The sequence below is a fragment of the Seriola dumerili genome, unplaced genomic scaffold (genome assembly GCF_002260705.1).
Source record: "Seriola dumerili isolate Sdu_G_001 unplaced genomic scaffold, Sdu_1.0 BDQW01001124.1, whole genome shotgun sequence".
NCBI lineage: Eukaryota > Metazoa > Chordata > Actinopteri > Carangiformes > Carangidae > Seriola > Seriola dumerili.
Genome location: NW_019175379.1, coordinates 1,395,013 through 1,411,551, shown reverse-complemented (window position 1 = coordinate 1,411,551; position 16,539 = coordinate 1,395,013). Strand labels below are relative to the sequence as shown.

General features: G+C 40.0%; 1 protein-coding gene across 1 annotated transcript in view; it reads right to left on the bottom strand.

The window, feature by feature from the left end:
• malrd1 (MAM and LDL receptor class A domain containing 1) overlaps positions 1 to 16,539 on the bottom strand; it is a 49,047-nt gene that overhangs the window by 20,967 nt on the left and 11,541 nt on the right. Inside the window, exons 9-20 of the mRNA XM_022767046.1 lie at positions 15,937 to 16,304; positions 15,342 to 15,787; positions 12,787 to 12,874; positions 12,501 to 12,680; positions 12,156 to 12,312; positions 10,551 to 10,707; positions 10,328 to 10,438; positions 8,611 to 8,824; positions 8,261 to 8,508; positions 6,307 to 6,595; positions 1,210 to 1,455; positions 419 to 576 (exon numbers count right to left, since the gene is read on the bottom strand). Coding sequence (XP_022622767.1) covers positions 419 to 576; positions 1,210 to 1,455; positions 6,307 to 6,595; positions 8,261 to 8,508; positions 8,611 to 8,824; positions 10,328 to 10,438; positions 10,551 to 10,707; positions 12,156 to 12,312; positions 12,501 to 12,680; positions 12,787 to 12,874; positions 15,342 to 15,787; positions 15,937 to 16,304 — 2,662 coding nt within the window. The remainder of the gene's footprint in view (positions 1 to 418; positions 577 to 1,209; positions 1,456 to 6,306; positions 6,596 to 8,260; positions 8,509 to 8,610; positions 8,825 to 10,327; positions 10,439 to 10,550; positions 10,708 to 12,155; positions 12,313 to 12,500; positions 12,681 to 12,786; positions 12,875 to 15,341; positions 15,788 to 15,936; positions 16,305 to 16,539) is intronic.

The window sequence follows — 16,539 nt, the reverse complement described above, 5'->3', positions numbered from 1 at the left end:
AACAAGCAAGAAGCTTTGACAATTGGCAGGACTAGTGTATGCCCAGATGGTGGGGTGGGGTTGCTCTGGGCTCTCGGGTGACCATGATCCCCATCACTCACCTCCACCACAACCTTCAACCCCCCCACAGCTGCCCTATAGATCGAACACTGGCAGAGACTGACAGCCGCACCGCTCTTTTTACCAAATTACAGAGACCACTAGACAGCACCACTAATATGATCCGATTATTGTCTACATTAACATGATTTAATATTATCAGGCTTCATTTCTGACTGAGCGTAACCATGGTAACCATGTTTGATGGATGGCAGTGGGTCTGCAGAGCTCGTTTCATAAACTACCATGGACAGGCCACAGATAGATTTATCATTCTTTATCATGATTCTGTGCAAACACACTCCTGTAGATGGTTTACCTTGATCAGCAGCCGGATGGTTCCTGAGGCCTTATGGGAAATGTAGTACCAGAAGGAGAGCTTACAGCTGTCACTGGACTCTTTCCAAACAGAGCTTCTAATATGAGCTTTATCCCCTCTGAGTCCCACTGGTGTAGCTTCGAGATAGACAAAATGACCTAAAGAGATGAAGACAGGAAGTGATAGAGGAGAAGGGCAGCAACGCGGGAGAAGAGGCAGAGAGGGATTAAAAACTGTCTCTGCACAGGCAGCTCTTGCAGCCAGTGACAAATTACAGAAAGGTCAAAAACAGTGTGGCGGGGGAGTGAGGGTCAGAGGTCACAGAGTAATCTCTGACACATCTCCTAATGTCCCACTGCCTTTTGACACAGGAACCACTCAGAAAGTTTCTCAGTCAAGTCAAGGTCATAACAAGACTTGGGACAATGTCTGAATACAAAACCAAAAGGAGAGTCTCTGTGCTGTTGTGTTTTTCCCTCTGCAGATTTGTGGCATTTAAAAATGATCAAATCTTAAGTCATCTTATAATTTTAAAATACTTAGAAGATGCACCTGTGTGCATATGTGTTTATTCATTTATTCATGTGTATTGCCTTTTACTATGCACATGGTATAATGGAATTACTGCCCTGCATCAATCACTCGCTGTACATTCACATACTGGGAAGTAGCTCATTGATTTTCTCACTGAAGCGGCGAAAAACAGTGCATGAATTAAACATTACGGAGAGCTGTATGAACAACTCACAAAATGCATGAAGGAAAGGAGGGAAAATCTTACAAACGCATACCGTTTTCATTCATCAAAGTGTGATCATATGGAGGCCGTATGCTTTGGAGAGATCCAGTCCCCAGCGTCCAATCAAAATTATCAGCTCGGGAGCTCCTCCAGCCACAGCGACCGTTCTCAAAGGAGCAGGAAGTCCCACAATCCTTTTCATCAGTGCCATCGCCACAGTCATCTGTGAAGTCACAACTCTGCCCTCGGGTGAAACACCGGCCATTTTCACAGGGCAGGAAGCCTGAAGGACAGGAGCCTGGAAATGAGACACACACATAAAATATCATTCAAACCACTTGTGTTTGTTTTGCCAACATAAATCTGTAGCTATGTATGTTCTCATATAAAGTAATAGCTTTCCTATCAAGGTGAAGGCAAATTTATATTATGTCTGGTGGTAAACATACACACATACAAATACACATTAACAATGTTTTAGAGGAGTGAAAAAGGGCACAAATGACAAGTTATTCTGTTAAAAGAATAGTTCCACATTTCAAGAAATATGCCTATTCACTTTCTTACTAAGAGTTAATTGAGAACATATTTACCACTTTCATATTTGTCTGGTAAATATGAAGCTATTGCTAGCCACCGGTTAGCTTAGCTTAGCATAAAGACTGGTAATAGGTGGAAACAGCTTGCCTGGCTCTGTCAAATGGTAACAAAAATTCACCTACCAACAAAAGCTCACATGTTATAACTTGGTTTTCTTAATTTGTGAAACAATTTCAACTTGTCAATTTTACACTTTGTATTTTGTACATATTAAACAAATAATTAATCTGTGGTAATTAGTCAGCTTTAGAGATGCTGGTAGGTGGTTTTTGTTACCATTTGACAGACTCAGGCCAGCTGTTTCCTCTTGTTTCCAGTCTTTATTTTAAGCTAAGCTAAGCTAAGCAGCTGCTAGCTGTAGCTTCATATTTACCCAACAGACATGCGAGTGGTACTGATTTTCTCATCTAACTAAAAAGAAAGCAAATAAGTGTAATTGCCATAATGTCAAACTATTCCTGTGAAAATTAGTGCAAGAGAAAACTCTATACTCTACTAACACTTTTTCAGTAAAACAATTACTATGCGCTTCATCATTATTATACAGAAAAAAACACAAGAGTTCAGTTTTAACTTCAGAGTGTAAGAAGTCAACTCAAGAGTGGGGAGACCATCTGCATGCACCATCAGGGTCCCCTTGAGAGGCTTAAGAGGACAAAGGAGCATGGGGCAATAAGCCCAAATCAGTGTATCATAGGGTAGTGGTGCTGGAAGGGGTTGGAATCTGCCTCTTTTGGTGCCAGGCATTCCAACAGGGTCAGTGCCTGGCTTTAGGGAGTTTTAGAGAGGGACATGAGGCGTGATGAAGAGGGGTGGTCCCTGTAATTAAAGGAGAGAAAAGGGTATAAGTCCCTCCTAATCCTTTGTTCCTCTTCAGACGCACAGGACCAGAAGCAATGTGCCCCAACAAAGGCACATAGGAAGCCAGGAAGCCACGGCTCCCAACTGTGAAGCCAAACCGACTCACCACCAACTGTGGAGCATACTGAAGCTGTAGGTGAATTCATTTAAAAGGAAAGTGAATGTTTGAAGGTAATAAATATGCCACTTCTCCCAGAACAGTCTAAGTGTCATTACATCTACAGTTCTTCACCTGTTACTATGTGAATTCATTTTACCTAATTGATTCAGGTGCAGACTGTGTTACATGGATAACTTTTGGCCTTTTACATTGCTGTGTGCGATGTGACCTCATCACCGGGCAAGCATCCATTGATATCAAGCATGCTGGTCAGTCACCCCGAGTGTCATACTGCCCTCTGGTGATCAAATCATACTGAATTACTTCTGGAACGGGAAGTCTGTCAAAATTGGATGACTTGCTTCATTTCATCTGTCAATGAAAGTTGCCAAGCAATCGTCAGACTGACACCACATGACAGAAAAACACACCCAAGCACCGTATTTAAAACATAAGCCCCTTTCAGACATGTGTAACAGTGATAGCTTCATCTATCTGTTTAAGTTGATGGCTTAATGTCAATCGGACATAGGTGACTTTTACATTTATGTTCCTAATGGCTTCTTTCAGACAAGAAACAGCACAGTTCAAAATAAAACGAAGGAAGAAGAGAAGTTTCTGTCTAATTCACAAGCAGCTAACCCTAACCCTAATCCAGTCCTTTTCTGGTAAAGGTAATACATTTCTCATCAGTTTAACTATTATTAGGAAGAGATTTCTGCTGCCTATTTTTATAAAGTCCAACATTGCACAAGCAGAGAATGACAAGACATTTCCCACATGCTGTATATAAAGCCTTGACTGGATATTCATTTCTTTGTCCATGCAGCTGGTATGCATACACAGAAATCTCTGAATGTGCTTAGCCTACAATGACAGTGCATTACATTAAAATGGTTTGCAGGTATTGGTCCCAAATGTCTTGTTACAGCCATGATAAAATGCACAGCAACTGGCATTAAACACTTTTGTGCACCCTGAGCTCGCATGAAATATATACAGGGTGTCACCACTCCATCATGCAATGAGATGTTATTATATAGAATGAAGCAGTGGAGGAAAATGCCCCTGATGGGCTTCAGTATATAATTACAGTTCCTGCAGTCTTTGGTCTCATCAGTATTACTCTACACCCTCTGCAGCTACTACAAAGACAGTGAGAGCAGCTTTCCTCGTCATTCACGACTCTCTACCCTCCAGGCTCTCTTAATGGAAGGCAGAATCACATTCCTTTTCTGTTTCCTTCCCACTTTATTTGCTCTGCTTCTACTTGTTCTGAAAATTATCCTGTCATGTTTTTGAAAAAGCAAACACATCCTCTGCTTCTTCTCCCATACTTTTATTTCTGGTATTTCTCAACGTAGTAATTGTAACTTTTCTAGCTTATATACACATATAAGTTATTAGCTTAAGCAAATGAGCTGGTAGTTTATATATACATAAGCTTATTTGTGCCACTGCATTAGTTTTGAACAAGTCACAGAGTACGCCTCTGAAATCACTGTACTACATCTACATATTGTGTACATGTGTGTTTTTTAAAAGTCTATTTTACCATATTGTCTCACTTTAAACTAGCTGTGCAGTTTTGGTTTTATTTGTCCAGGTTTTGAGATATCAGCATCTGATTTTTTCCTACACTCTGATACAAAGGAGCTGAATTTTGTTTTTGGAGATTGCAACATTTAAAAATTACATTTAAAAATGCAACAGCAGCATTTCTTTCCAAAAACAGTGTCCCGGTTTCTCTGGATAATCCATGAATACACCATCAACAATTTTCAGAGGGACTATTTCTTCAATAGAAAGTAGTTCCAGTGAAATCACATTAAGATGTGTGGATTATCAGCACTAAATGAGCCTTTGTTTCTGCAGAGAGAGAAAGAGAGACAGCTGTAAGGAAAATCATACACATCCCACTGCTGTTAACAAGAAGCTCCTCCAGCTCAAAATCACAGAGGGACTCTTGCAGGGGCCACACAGCTTCAGCCTCATCCCTTTCTGGGCACAGACAGCCCTGAAACTCCCTCTTCTCCCCAACATCCAATACAAGAGACAGGCAATAAATTTAATAGGTCAATTATAGCTGCAGTGACAATGGCAATTAATCAGCTCTTGTTGTTTCCTGTCACTTCTTAAAGGGTTCCCTCTTAAAGAATGGAAGGGATGCAGGGGAACTTCTTCTAGTTGAATAGTTCCCAAGTCTGAGATACAGACAATGATGGGGCTCACTTTAGTCAGATGGTGACAAATGTTTCTGAGTTTTCCCTTCAGTAGTTCACAGACAGATTTTCATCATTCTTGTTTTTTTTATTGTGCATGTCCTTCATATCTAAACATAATTCTGGTAGAAACTGAATGGTAGGACAGGGCTGCTCAGACAGGAGCATATTGGACCAAAGACCTTGAGCACACGTGTTTTCATCATACCATTTAGATTCATTGAGTTTTGTTTTCATTTAATTAAAAAATCTAATAAATTTCTGGAATTAAATTTTCACTTTACTTCGAGACAAGTTTGAAATATCCCAGCAGTCATTGACACTGTAATTATCCGCAGCATCTTATTTATTTAATATCTTTCCTGAATCAGGAAAAGTTATGTTCACTTTTTACTGTGAGTTTTTATATCAAACTTTGTGTTGAATTCTTTTATGAGAAATCAGCTCAAGGGACAGTTATTTACTAAAAGTAAGGAGGAAACTGCAGCCTAATCTCTCTCTTGTCACAATGGAATTAAAAAAGCCATTATGAAGTGGCTAGTTCCTTCAGGAGCAATAATAACAACAATATGTTCCTACTACACCCTGACCTTCATCAGGGCATCCAGTCTGTGGCAGAAATATACCGGCTTTTTCATTATCACTCCAGTACAAACAAGCCAGGCTTTTTACCATCGACAGGGACAGCGCCTTGTTGAGCCTTAGTCTTTGTCTTACTGATCTTAACTGCCACTGTGAAATTTTGCACTTGACTTTATATTATACTAAAACTGTCAAAGGTTAAAGCTTTTATTTAGCAACAGTGCACAAATGCCACAGTGTCTCACTGGGCTTTACAGGCCCATTGTACTGTAACAATGGTTTCAGGCCCAGTCTAAGCTCTTCACTGAAAAAAAAAAAATCAAAGAAAACTTAATGCAATTCAAAAAGAGATTTCAATCTCATCCTTGAATGAATGGAGACCAATAGGTAGGTGCGGAAAAGGCAGTTACAAACAAGACTAAAGCCTCTTTTCTGACCAAGTGACAAAGTGACATTGTGTTCAGACTGGGAGAAACATTTTGAAAGGCAATTCAAAGAGAAGGTAGGATTATAATAAATCCAATTTAGGTGATGTGATGGATGATGATAAGTGGAAATAGCTCCAACAGGGAAATTGGAAAAAAAAATTTCAATAGCAGTGCATGCTTGAGTCCAAGGGTGGCAGGTTGGAAGTAGCTTTTGGTGAGAAAGTGGAGGAACACCAATGAACCAGAGCAAACAAAACTAGCAAAGCAGGAAAAACGGGGAAAAAAGAAAAACAGCAAACACCTACAGGAGCTCTGCGTAAATAAACGAAGCAAAGGAAACATGGTTGAGTGTATACCTGCAGGAGGTGGAGGAGTGTTGTCCTCTAACCCATCTGAGGAGGCAATCAGACACTCTGGAGAGAAGGTGATGTCATCCAGGCAGATATCACCCTTTGAACTTCGGCCCACTTTGCCCTCAAACATGACCTGGAAGTCCCTTGCGTAGTTCAACGGGATCTCCCTCATCTGCCAGTAGTTGCCCTGATCTCCTGTGAGGTTCATCAGGAGATCAAGATTTCCTTCACTTATCATGAAGGCGCTTAGGGTCCCGATGCCGTCTCCAGACATGTGCAAGTAGAAACGCATCTGGACAAAGGACAGAAAAGGAGAAATCTGTTAAAATAAGGCAATGACTTTCAGAGTGTAGAGATGATTTCTGAGTTAGTCCACACGTGGATATAATTCTCTTCTCATCTGCAGAACAATGGTGCATCATGCAGCAGAGAGGCAGTGATATGTCTTATAGGTGTCCTCTCCAAATGGAAGCGTGTTCATGAGCTACAGCAACACAACTACACCCTCCATCTCGGCAGACAAGACCACCCGTCCTTCTCTTCTTCTCACTTCCCACACAGCCCACCCTACAGTGTGACTGCGTGATTGATGGACAGGTCATGAGTGGGATAAGACATACACGAGGCACAGAGCAAACTGGGCAGTCAATCAAGAGATCTCTCCCGGTGGAACATCAGGCTGACACCTCGGAGGACCCACACAGAGAAACAGGCACACCTACCTGTTTAGCTACATCACATTTCCAGCTGCAAGTATATGAATGACTGATTCAGAGGTGGTATTTTAACATTCACTTCTGCTGGACATCCTCACAAGTAATGTGACATTTTGAGAAAAAGAAATCTTCACCACTCTCACGACTGTGTGCTAAATATCATGCTACAGCCAGCAGGTGGTTATCTTAACTTAGCATAAATATTGGAAACACTTAGAAACATCAGATCTCTAAATCTTTGTTTAACAGTCTAGCACGGAAGTCGATGTAAAACCACAACCTCTCATTTTTACACTTCGGTTTTTGTGCAGATTAAACAAAGAAAAATGTTAATTGGTAACTTTATAGGTGCTGCTAGGCAGATTTTTTCCTTTTCACAGAGCCAGGCTAGCTGCTTCCTTTTGCTTCCAGTCTTTATGCTAAATTAAGATAACCAGCTGCTGGCTGTAGCTTCATATAATGGGTAGATATGAAAGTGGTATCAGTCCTCTCATCTAACTCTGAGCAAGAAAGCAAATGCATGTAATACCCAAGAAGTTACTGTAAATGATGAATTCAGCTCTTTGTGTACTTTTCCTCAAGGAAGCATTTATCTCCAGTAAGCAGGACAGAAATTTCAAGCTCATTAGTGTTAGGTTTTGTTATTTCCTAACAGAAAAAAATGTATTCTAAAGAGCATCTATGAAGTTTAAAGCTCATTGTAAGTAAGTAAGTAAATGTATTCAGAATATTTAGTATTTAGCTAAAAATATGTGACGCCAACACAGCCCTATGGACATTTGCTTATGCTTTTTTTTGTCCCTTTAAAAAGGGAATAAACCTCGGGAAGCTTTCAAGTGAGATACACCAAATACATTTCAACATTCACATCAGGATTGTTGTAGTTTTCTGCATTGTAATTTAATTTGGTAAAATCTATTTATTTAAATCTTGTGTGCAGAAGCTCGCATGAAAATGACCTTTGTTCACAGGGAGATCTTCTTACTAAACTAAATAGTCAGTAAACAACTGAACATGGTCTTAAATCAGTTATATTCAAAATGTGATGTTATTAAAGTAAGTTATTTACCAATTTGATGAATGGGTTAAAAATAAATACTCAAGCAGTATTTAGGAAGTGAATTCCTATTTACATTGAGCCTCAAACTGATCAAACCATTGCTGCCTAATCTGTCATTCAGTATCTGCATTTGCACTCTGACCCCTGCCCTCTGCCTTTTGCCCTTTGACCTTGATCTTACCTTGCACTGTGAGCTCCTGCGGCTCAGCACTGGTCCTGATATACGGGCGATGTCTCCAAATGAATGTGGGAAAGAGCTCTCAAGGTAGAGGTAGTGCCCTGAGGGGTCTCTTAGGGTGTGGTCACTTGACGGCCCGGTGCCAACTGTCGGAGTGCTGCCTGCTTTGATTAGCCAGTCAAAGTCATCCTGTCGGCACTGGCGCCAGGAACAGAGGTCAAACTCAAAACTGCAGCGTCCACTAAAGCCCTCTGAAAGACAGCAATAAAAAAGAAATCAATTCAAGCTTTCCAGTTATCTGCAAATTAATCTTTCTGCGGCTATCATCAGTCAGACATTAGAGGAGGCCTCACTGCAGATGTAGGGGTCTTCATCAGAGTTGTCCCCACAGTGGTCGATGAAGTCACACAGGTTGACCTGAGGGATGCAGTGGCCATTGGCACAGGCGTACTGCTCAGGTGTACAGGGCTGATCTGAAGGCAGAGGAGGGGAGCAGTCCAGGAAGCTGACATCGTCTATCACCACATCACCCATGTAGCTGATCCCTCGCTTAGCCCTGAACACCACCTAACAGAGGACAACAAACCTCGGATCAACTCTTTGTCTGTCATGTAAACTTAATCACAGACTCCAGGGTTGATGTCTAATACTATCAGACATGGCTTTGCTAATGAGACACAGAATGCTGTGTCTTAGGGCAGACAGTTGATGAAGAGCTCAGATAGAAGAGGAAAAGAGCACTTGGAGTCTAAAAAAGACTCTTAGAGGTTCAGTGTGAAAAGGCCCTTCAGCTGCTGATGTACCATCAGTGCAGATCTGACTCTGTCTGTAGAAAGGTTAATGTGAAAATGTGCAAAGGCCGAGGTATTTAGTCAAAGCAAATAATTCTCCCTTGCAATCAAGCCACCACGACTGACCCAGGGTCTCTGTCTGTGTGGTCATAATGACATGGAATAACCTCAATAGACAAACACCATGAAGGGATCGCAACTCTGATTACTGCCACACATAAGATAAGACTCATTAGAATGAATTAGACTCAATCAATTTATCATTGATCATCAAGTCTGCCAAGCCTGTCCAATTTAACCTGCCGTGACTGAAATTAGGTCAATTACACTGATGCGCACAGTCATTTTTGAGTCTGTCCTTCAGTGAGTCTGAATGTCAATAATCGGAATCAGATGTGTATTATTATAATAATGATGATAATAATGACAGTCACTATGGAGTACACATCATGACAAAGGCTGGTCTGCTACTTAGCCCGTGAAAACAGATGACTAATGTGGCCATTTATACTATTTCTCGGCCTCAGTAATGAAAATGTATTGTTTATCGAGCTACCCCTCCTTTTTTATTTTAATAGTCATATATTTCCGGTGATTTTTCTGCCAATTAAAAGCAGCAACTTTTTTTTGCTTCTTGATGAATACATCCTGAGTAACTTAAAACACAAGTTATTTTGACATTTTAAGACAAAGTTTTTTGTTTTTATATATGTGATTGTCAGACATTTCTGGTCATAATATATGGCAAGCACATTTTGCCCTCCACTAAAATCATAACAGAGCAAAGCAAATTATGGACATATAAAGAGATAAATAAAGACATAAACAATCTGTGGTAAAGGACATATAGAATCTATGGTTTGGTTTAGAAAGAAAGCTTTATACATTATTTGTCTATTGTGTAGGCCTACTGTGTGTGTGTGAATATCATGTTATTGCCTACAAAAATCAGAAAAAAAAAGATACTTCTGTCAATACTTTTGCCAATAAAAATATCCATTTAGCTCATTGATAATCATGGGAGTCAGAGGAAAGTTATTTGGACACTCTCTCTCTCAAATTCTGTCTGAGAGAAGAAATTACTAAATAAAAAAAGGGATGTTATAGACTGGACATATAAAGTCTCACCAGTGTCTAATATTACCTGATAGAGCGAAACAAAGACATTTGATGTAATATGTGTGATGATATTTGCGCAAAATTTTGTGTAAACGCATTTCAGTGCTCTGAATGTCCTTACAAAACATCTTAAGGTATTTCTAAGCAATAATTTACAGACCTGGAAGTTGTTTGATAACCCCAAAAACACTTCTCCTCGTCTCCATTTGTTTCCTTGGTTACCAGACTGAGACCAAACCTCATGAGTGATGTTTCTGTGCTTCAGCAGCACCTGCAGATATTGTAAGAGCAATAGATAAGAATATTTCTGTGACTCAATTCTGATGAGACCCTGTACACAGAAACAAGTACTATTCCCTGCGGAGTGTGTCTGTTCTCCTCACCTTCAGTGATCCGACAGTGAATCCGCTCATGTGGTACCAGAAGACAAGGGTGCACTGTGGCCCAGTGGAGGAGATGACAGGTGTCAGGAGGTCAGTGGTTTGTCCGTAGCCGCCATTTGAACTGTCTGCATACATATACCAACCCTCAGGGCTGCCTCTATCACAGGAATGACAGGAAATACAGAACAATATCACAATTATGTCCTCAAATTGTGAGCCCAGGAGTTAATCATGTTCATTGTACACATGTGTAAAATCAGGACATTAGTTTGATTGGCTTGTATATGTATATGTATATGCAACCATGTGAACACTCCTGAGGCTCTGAGAAAGGCCCCATATCAACAAGGACATTTTAATAAAACATGACAATGCACAGACACTCAACTCTTTGAGAGTGTGCCACCTTTTCCTACTTTGACAACTGATGTGTATTTTTCAGGTTAAGCTTCCAGTTTTTTTCTGGAACGCACTTTTTGAAATTTTTTTATTTTATTTTTTACATTGAACAAATCCTGTTATATCTTGCATTGTGAAATTGTCACTTGTTTGTCCCCTAAGACTATCTTCATCCTATTTTCAATGCACTTGCTACCATACAGACGCATGTTCTTTCAGTAAAGACAACTGGAGCTGAAACAGTTAGCTGATTAATCAATTAAAAATTGTTAATAATTTTGATAACCAATCAGACATTTAAGTCATTTTTAAAGCAAACATTCTCTAGTTTCACCTTTTAAATTGTGAAGATTTTCTTTGTTTGTCTATCTTATGTGCAGTCCATGACCACAGTTTACATAACATTATTGATTGCTTCTATAAGCTATCAAGTTATATAAGTGTCAATCACAAAATGGTCCACCAACAGCAGTAAGATGAATAGTGCTATAGTCGCCTCTACTGGCCTCATCATCCTCACTCTCTCAGCACCATGTTTATATCAGCCCCATCCCCTTTGCCCCACTTTATTAAATTTCCATAAGAGGTATGGCTCTGCTTGGGTTAAATAAGACACAGTTTCACCTCTCCATTTCACTCCTGCCTTATCGATTGGGAGTCAGTCACGGCTGCTGTAGGATTGAGGAAGAAGGAGGCGCAGCCAGACAGAGAGGTTATGAAAGAAGATAGTGTCGCCAATTCTGGCTGAGAGAAGAAATTACTGAAATGTAGTGGTCAAAGTGCACTGCCATTTTCTGCTCTCACAGTCCAGTCAATAAAACATAGATAAGGACAATCAGGTCACTGTCTATCCACTATAAATGGGCCATGCTCACTCAGCCTCACAGTCCAATTTTTCTCATGTCTTTGCTTTTAGTTAAGTAAAAAGAAAAGATAATATGTGAAACACAGAACACGCAAATGATTAATTTGAAGTTTTTACTTTCTCATTACTTTTTATTTAGCTTTTCTACATTTGTGATCATTTTAGGTACAGAGAGATACTTGCTATTTTTTAAGATTTTTATTATCATTCATGATTTGAGAAGCGTGAATCAGCGAATATTTGGCATTTTTGCTAGAAAATTGACTGTAGGTGCAGCTTTATTTTTTCTCTATCATCTAACTGATTCAACGACCACCATAGTCAATTTTGTTGGTACTCACAGGGTGTGGTCATTAATAGGACGATGGTACTGCTCTCCATCATGAATGCTTTCCCCTTGATCAGGTGACCAGCGAAATGCATGTTTTGGGACCAAAGACGGGTCGACAATCCTCCAACCACATGTGTCACCGCCTTCAAAATCACACAGTTCCTTCACTGGAGAAAGATAGAGGTAAAATAGTAATAATAATAAATAAGGGAAAGATGACAGAGGAAAAAATGCAGGGGAATGTGAGGGAAATTGGAAAAAGAAAAAAGAAAGACACCACAGAAACACTGTGAAAAAAATATGCAAGTGGTGTGTGACTATGCAGAAATTCTGAGAGAAGAAAAGACATTTTTACCGCAGTTTATTTCATCAGAACCATCAGAGCAATCAGGTCTGAAGTCACACTCTTTGCTCTGGGGAACACACTCCCCATGTGCCCCACATGCAAACTCTCCATCAGGGCAGTTGTTAGGCTGGAGTGTGGGGCCTGGAGTGGTCACTGCAGGGGGTGTGGTATTCAGCGGGGGGAGCTCTCCTAAAAGAGGGCCGATAGGAAACACAAATCAACAGTGGAGATGGAAAGACAAACACTGGCCTCAACTGTTTGAGTCCATCTCTTGTGTTATGGCATACTCATTTACCTTCATACGGGACGCAGTTCAGGAAGGAAAGGTCATCAATGGCAATGTCTCCATTGAAATCATCTCCTACTGTTCCTTCAATAAAAATCTGGCAACAAGGAAGGTGAATAATTTGTAAATCCATCTCTTTTGTGTGCTTCCTAAGTTCATTGTAGTTAACACTAGCTTTTTTTGAAATAAGTGATTTAGAAACTTAATCAAGTTGTACAATAACAAATTGAGAAATGTCTTAACTTTTACCTTACTAATGTATAAATTGGTTATGAAACAAATATAACTTAGACATACTCTTCAATCTAAACGGGTCATATGATGTTATAACCAAGCTCTAGCTGTTAGCTGTTAACCGTTAGCTAGCTGGTGAAAAAGTTTGTTTAGCAACCATAAGACCCAGATATTTCTGTCAGGAGCTGATGGAGACCAGAGCAGGAAAGAGTAGAGTGGATATAAGACTTACACTTGTTGGGCGGCCAATGCTAATGTTGCTGCAGCTCAGGTGTATAAGGCAACTGTATACGAACTGCTAACATATTAGCCCTTACAACTTCATAAAGCCAGAGCTGTGTGTCTGCCAGTCTGTTTTCATGTTTTACCAACCCAATGCAGCCAGAAATCAATCAAGGAAGAGACAACAATATTACATATTAGTTAGCTGTTACTTCTATTACTCTTCAGTCTAAATGAGTCATACATTTTCAAGCTAACATTGGCTTTGTCAGTTGGTTTAGTTACCAGTATATTTACATTTATCTCAGTTTCTTTTTCTAATGTACTTCATCCAGCCTTAAGGTTTCTCAAAACCAGGATACATGCTTGTATCCTCTCCTATGTGAATCCTATGTGACGTGCACTGCCGAATAAAGCATATCTAATAAACAAAGCAAGGCTGTTAAATGTTTATTATCTGGAAAAGGCACTGTGTGAGTATTTACTGTAGGTTTTCAGAATTTCACTTTAGCATGATTCAAGCAGCAGTGTACTGCAAACACGGTTTGAAATATTTTACCAATAATCAGCCATTTCCAATTGCTGCCTTGGAAAGTATTTAATTAACTTTACTGCTCTGTAGCTTACTGTTGCTTTTTGCGTGTTTAAATTCTTTAGGCACTCTATGCTCAGACAGTGTTGTTTTCACTTGGAAGATATGCATTAGTTGTGGTTACATTGGTCACATTAAATCTCAGTGCAAATTCAGAGGAAGTACGTTGGTACAATTTGCTACCTTGATGTCAAATCATTATGCTTTGTCATTTTGTGGCAATATTCCCACTGTGTGAGCAAATGGATCAGGCCGAGTCTTATTTTAATTCATCAGTGTCTCTGTTTTTTTTCACTTTTACCCTTTCTGAAGTCAATTAACTTGACAAACAGAGCTCCTGTTTTCAATGGCATAATGGAGGAAAAGTCTTTAACTGCCTGTCAAATTATACTCACTCATGAGTAATGACAACAGAACATCCATCTTGAGGGATCGATGTCGAGCAGTGAAGCTATTAAATAGAGCTTCATCTTGGAATGCTGGAGTACACTCTTAAATACACACTCTATGCTTCACTAGCGTTTCATTGTTGCCTGCCAGGGAACTGTGTTTACCTGAAGCTCATTTCTGCATGTCTGTCTTTGATTACTCAAGGGGACTGAATGCAAATGATTCAGAGAGGGATGTGATATTGCTACAAGATAATATAGTGTTTAAACTAAGAATAACCTCTTAACCATTGGTGCAAAGAAACTACAAATGTTTTCTCATGTTCTGTACTTATAGAACTTCTTCTCATAATACTTACATACTTCTACTCCACTGCATGTCAGAAGAAATATTTCAATCAACTACATTAATTTGACAACTAAGTTTCTAGCAGTTCTAAAATATGTCCAGGGTTTAAAATATGATGATATAATGATGGTTAATACCAAATACTACTTAAAAACTTAAATAAAATATCATTGATAATAATCCTATAATGTACTTTATATGTTATAAGGGGAGGTGAAATGAGTTTTTGGAGTATCCTGGTTATTATTTACACACTTAAACTTCACATTCAGCTTTAAGAAACCTGGGTACTTTCAGTCTTTGGTTATGAGAAACCTGTTAATGCAAGCTTGATTCCTCTGATAAAAAACAGCACACTATAAATAACTATATAACTAATGTAAACACCCTATCCATCTGTTATAAGTGTAAGTTAAGTTGTAGTTAGCCAGTAAAGCAAAAATTATAATGATTAACAACATAATAATGACCTACATGCTAATGGTATTGCAGAGAACAAATGTTATTCTTCATCTTATTTTCCATAACTGACGATTAGATGGAAAAGCTAAAGTCCAGGCAGTCAGATATCAGTCTATTCTCAACTGTTACATAACTCGTCAGTCCTGACTGATTCTATGTAAACACCATATCCCAAATATGATCAAAACCAGGATAAGACTCTAAACAGAATACAATGTGGAAGTAAATGTACTCAGTGAGTCCTGTTCAATAAGGCAGAAGCCTAAACAAACCATTTTGCATCAATTTCTGGAGCATTATATTGTTGATTGGTTACCTGGAAAGGCCGAGCGCTGGTGAGGTAGAGAGTCTTCCTGTGCCATAAGTTTCCTTGGTCTCCATATCGTACCCAGAGCATCTGACCTCGGCCTGCGGAGGTGGTCCTCAGATACACTGCCAGGCAGAACACATGTGATCCGAACATGTGGTAATTAAAGCGGAAAACACAATGGTGTCGGGACTTGGAGGGGTCATTGCCACGCTGGTGGGTGGGTTGGAAGGCTCGGCTCAGTAACACCGCCGTGTCCTTGAACTCCTGGGGGGCCGATGACTCGATGTAGAGATAGTGGCCGTACCTAGTGCCCAGTGTGTGGTCTTTCCAGGGCCCTGTGTTAAAGGAAGGAGTGGGCCCTTGTATGCGGGTCCAGTCAAACACATCTCCTCCACTCTGCTCCTGTTTCCAGCTGCACAGCCCGTGCTCAAAGTTACACTGCAGCTCTGGAGCTGTGTGACATGACAAAAAATGAATTTCTTTTAGTGTATTCTGAAGCTGATAATTCTGTACATTTACATTAGGATTTTGGATGCAGGACCTTATGTTATAGCATCAGAGTACTTATTTCTTGTAACCATAAGTAACTGTTGGAACTCACAACATCCCTCCTCATCTGATCCATCCCCACAGTCATCAACAAGGTCACACAGCTGCAGGTGCTCCACACATGCTTTGGTGCGCACGCAGTGGAAATGTGTGTGCGAGGGACACTCTGCCACTGTTAGGGGCATCGAACAGTTGTTGAAGGTGACATCATCCAAGGCGGAGACCCCATCGAACACGCCAAGGCTGATCTTAGCCAGAGCGATCTGGAAGGGCTGGGTGATACGCCCCAGCTGCACCGTGACCTGGTTCCAGCGAGTTCCCTGGTCGTACAACGCTCTCCATATGACCGTGTTGTTGTGGGTTCCATTGATTCGAAGGTACATGTCAGCAGCCCCCACAGATATACCTGAGTTATAATGCCTGAAAGAGATGAAGGAGAGATGGAAGCAAAAAATTGTACTGACAACAACATTCCAGCATAGCAATGTGTGCATTCTGTGGTATTATAAGTGTGAAATCATTCCTATACGAGATACTGTAAATCACAGATTGCTCTTGTGATAATGCATATGCTTGTTGAACATAATACATGAGGGCTTTTGCTTACTCTGTGGAAAAAAAATGAAATTTATAAACCTCTGGCACTTTTCTGCCA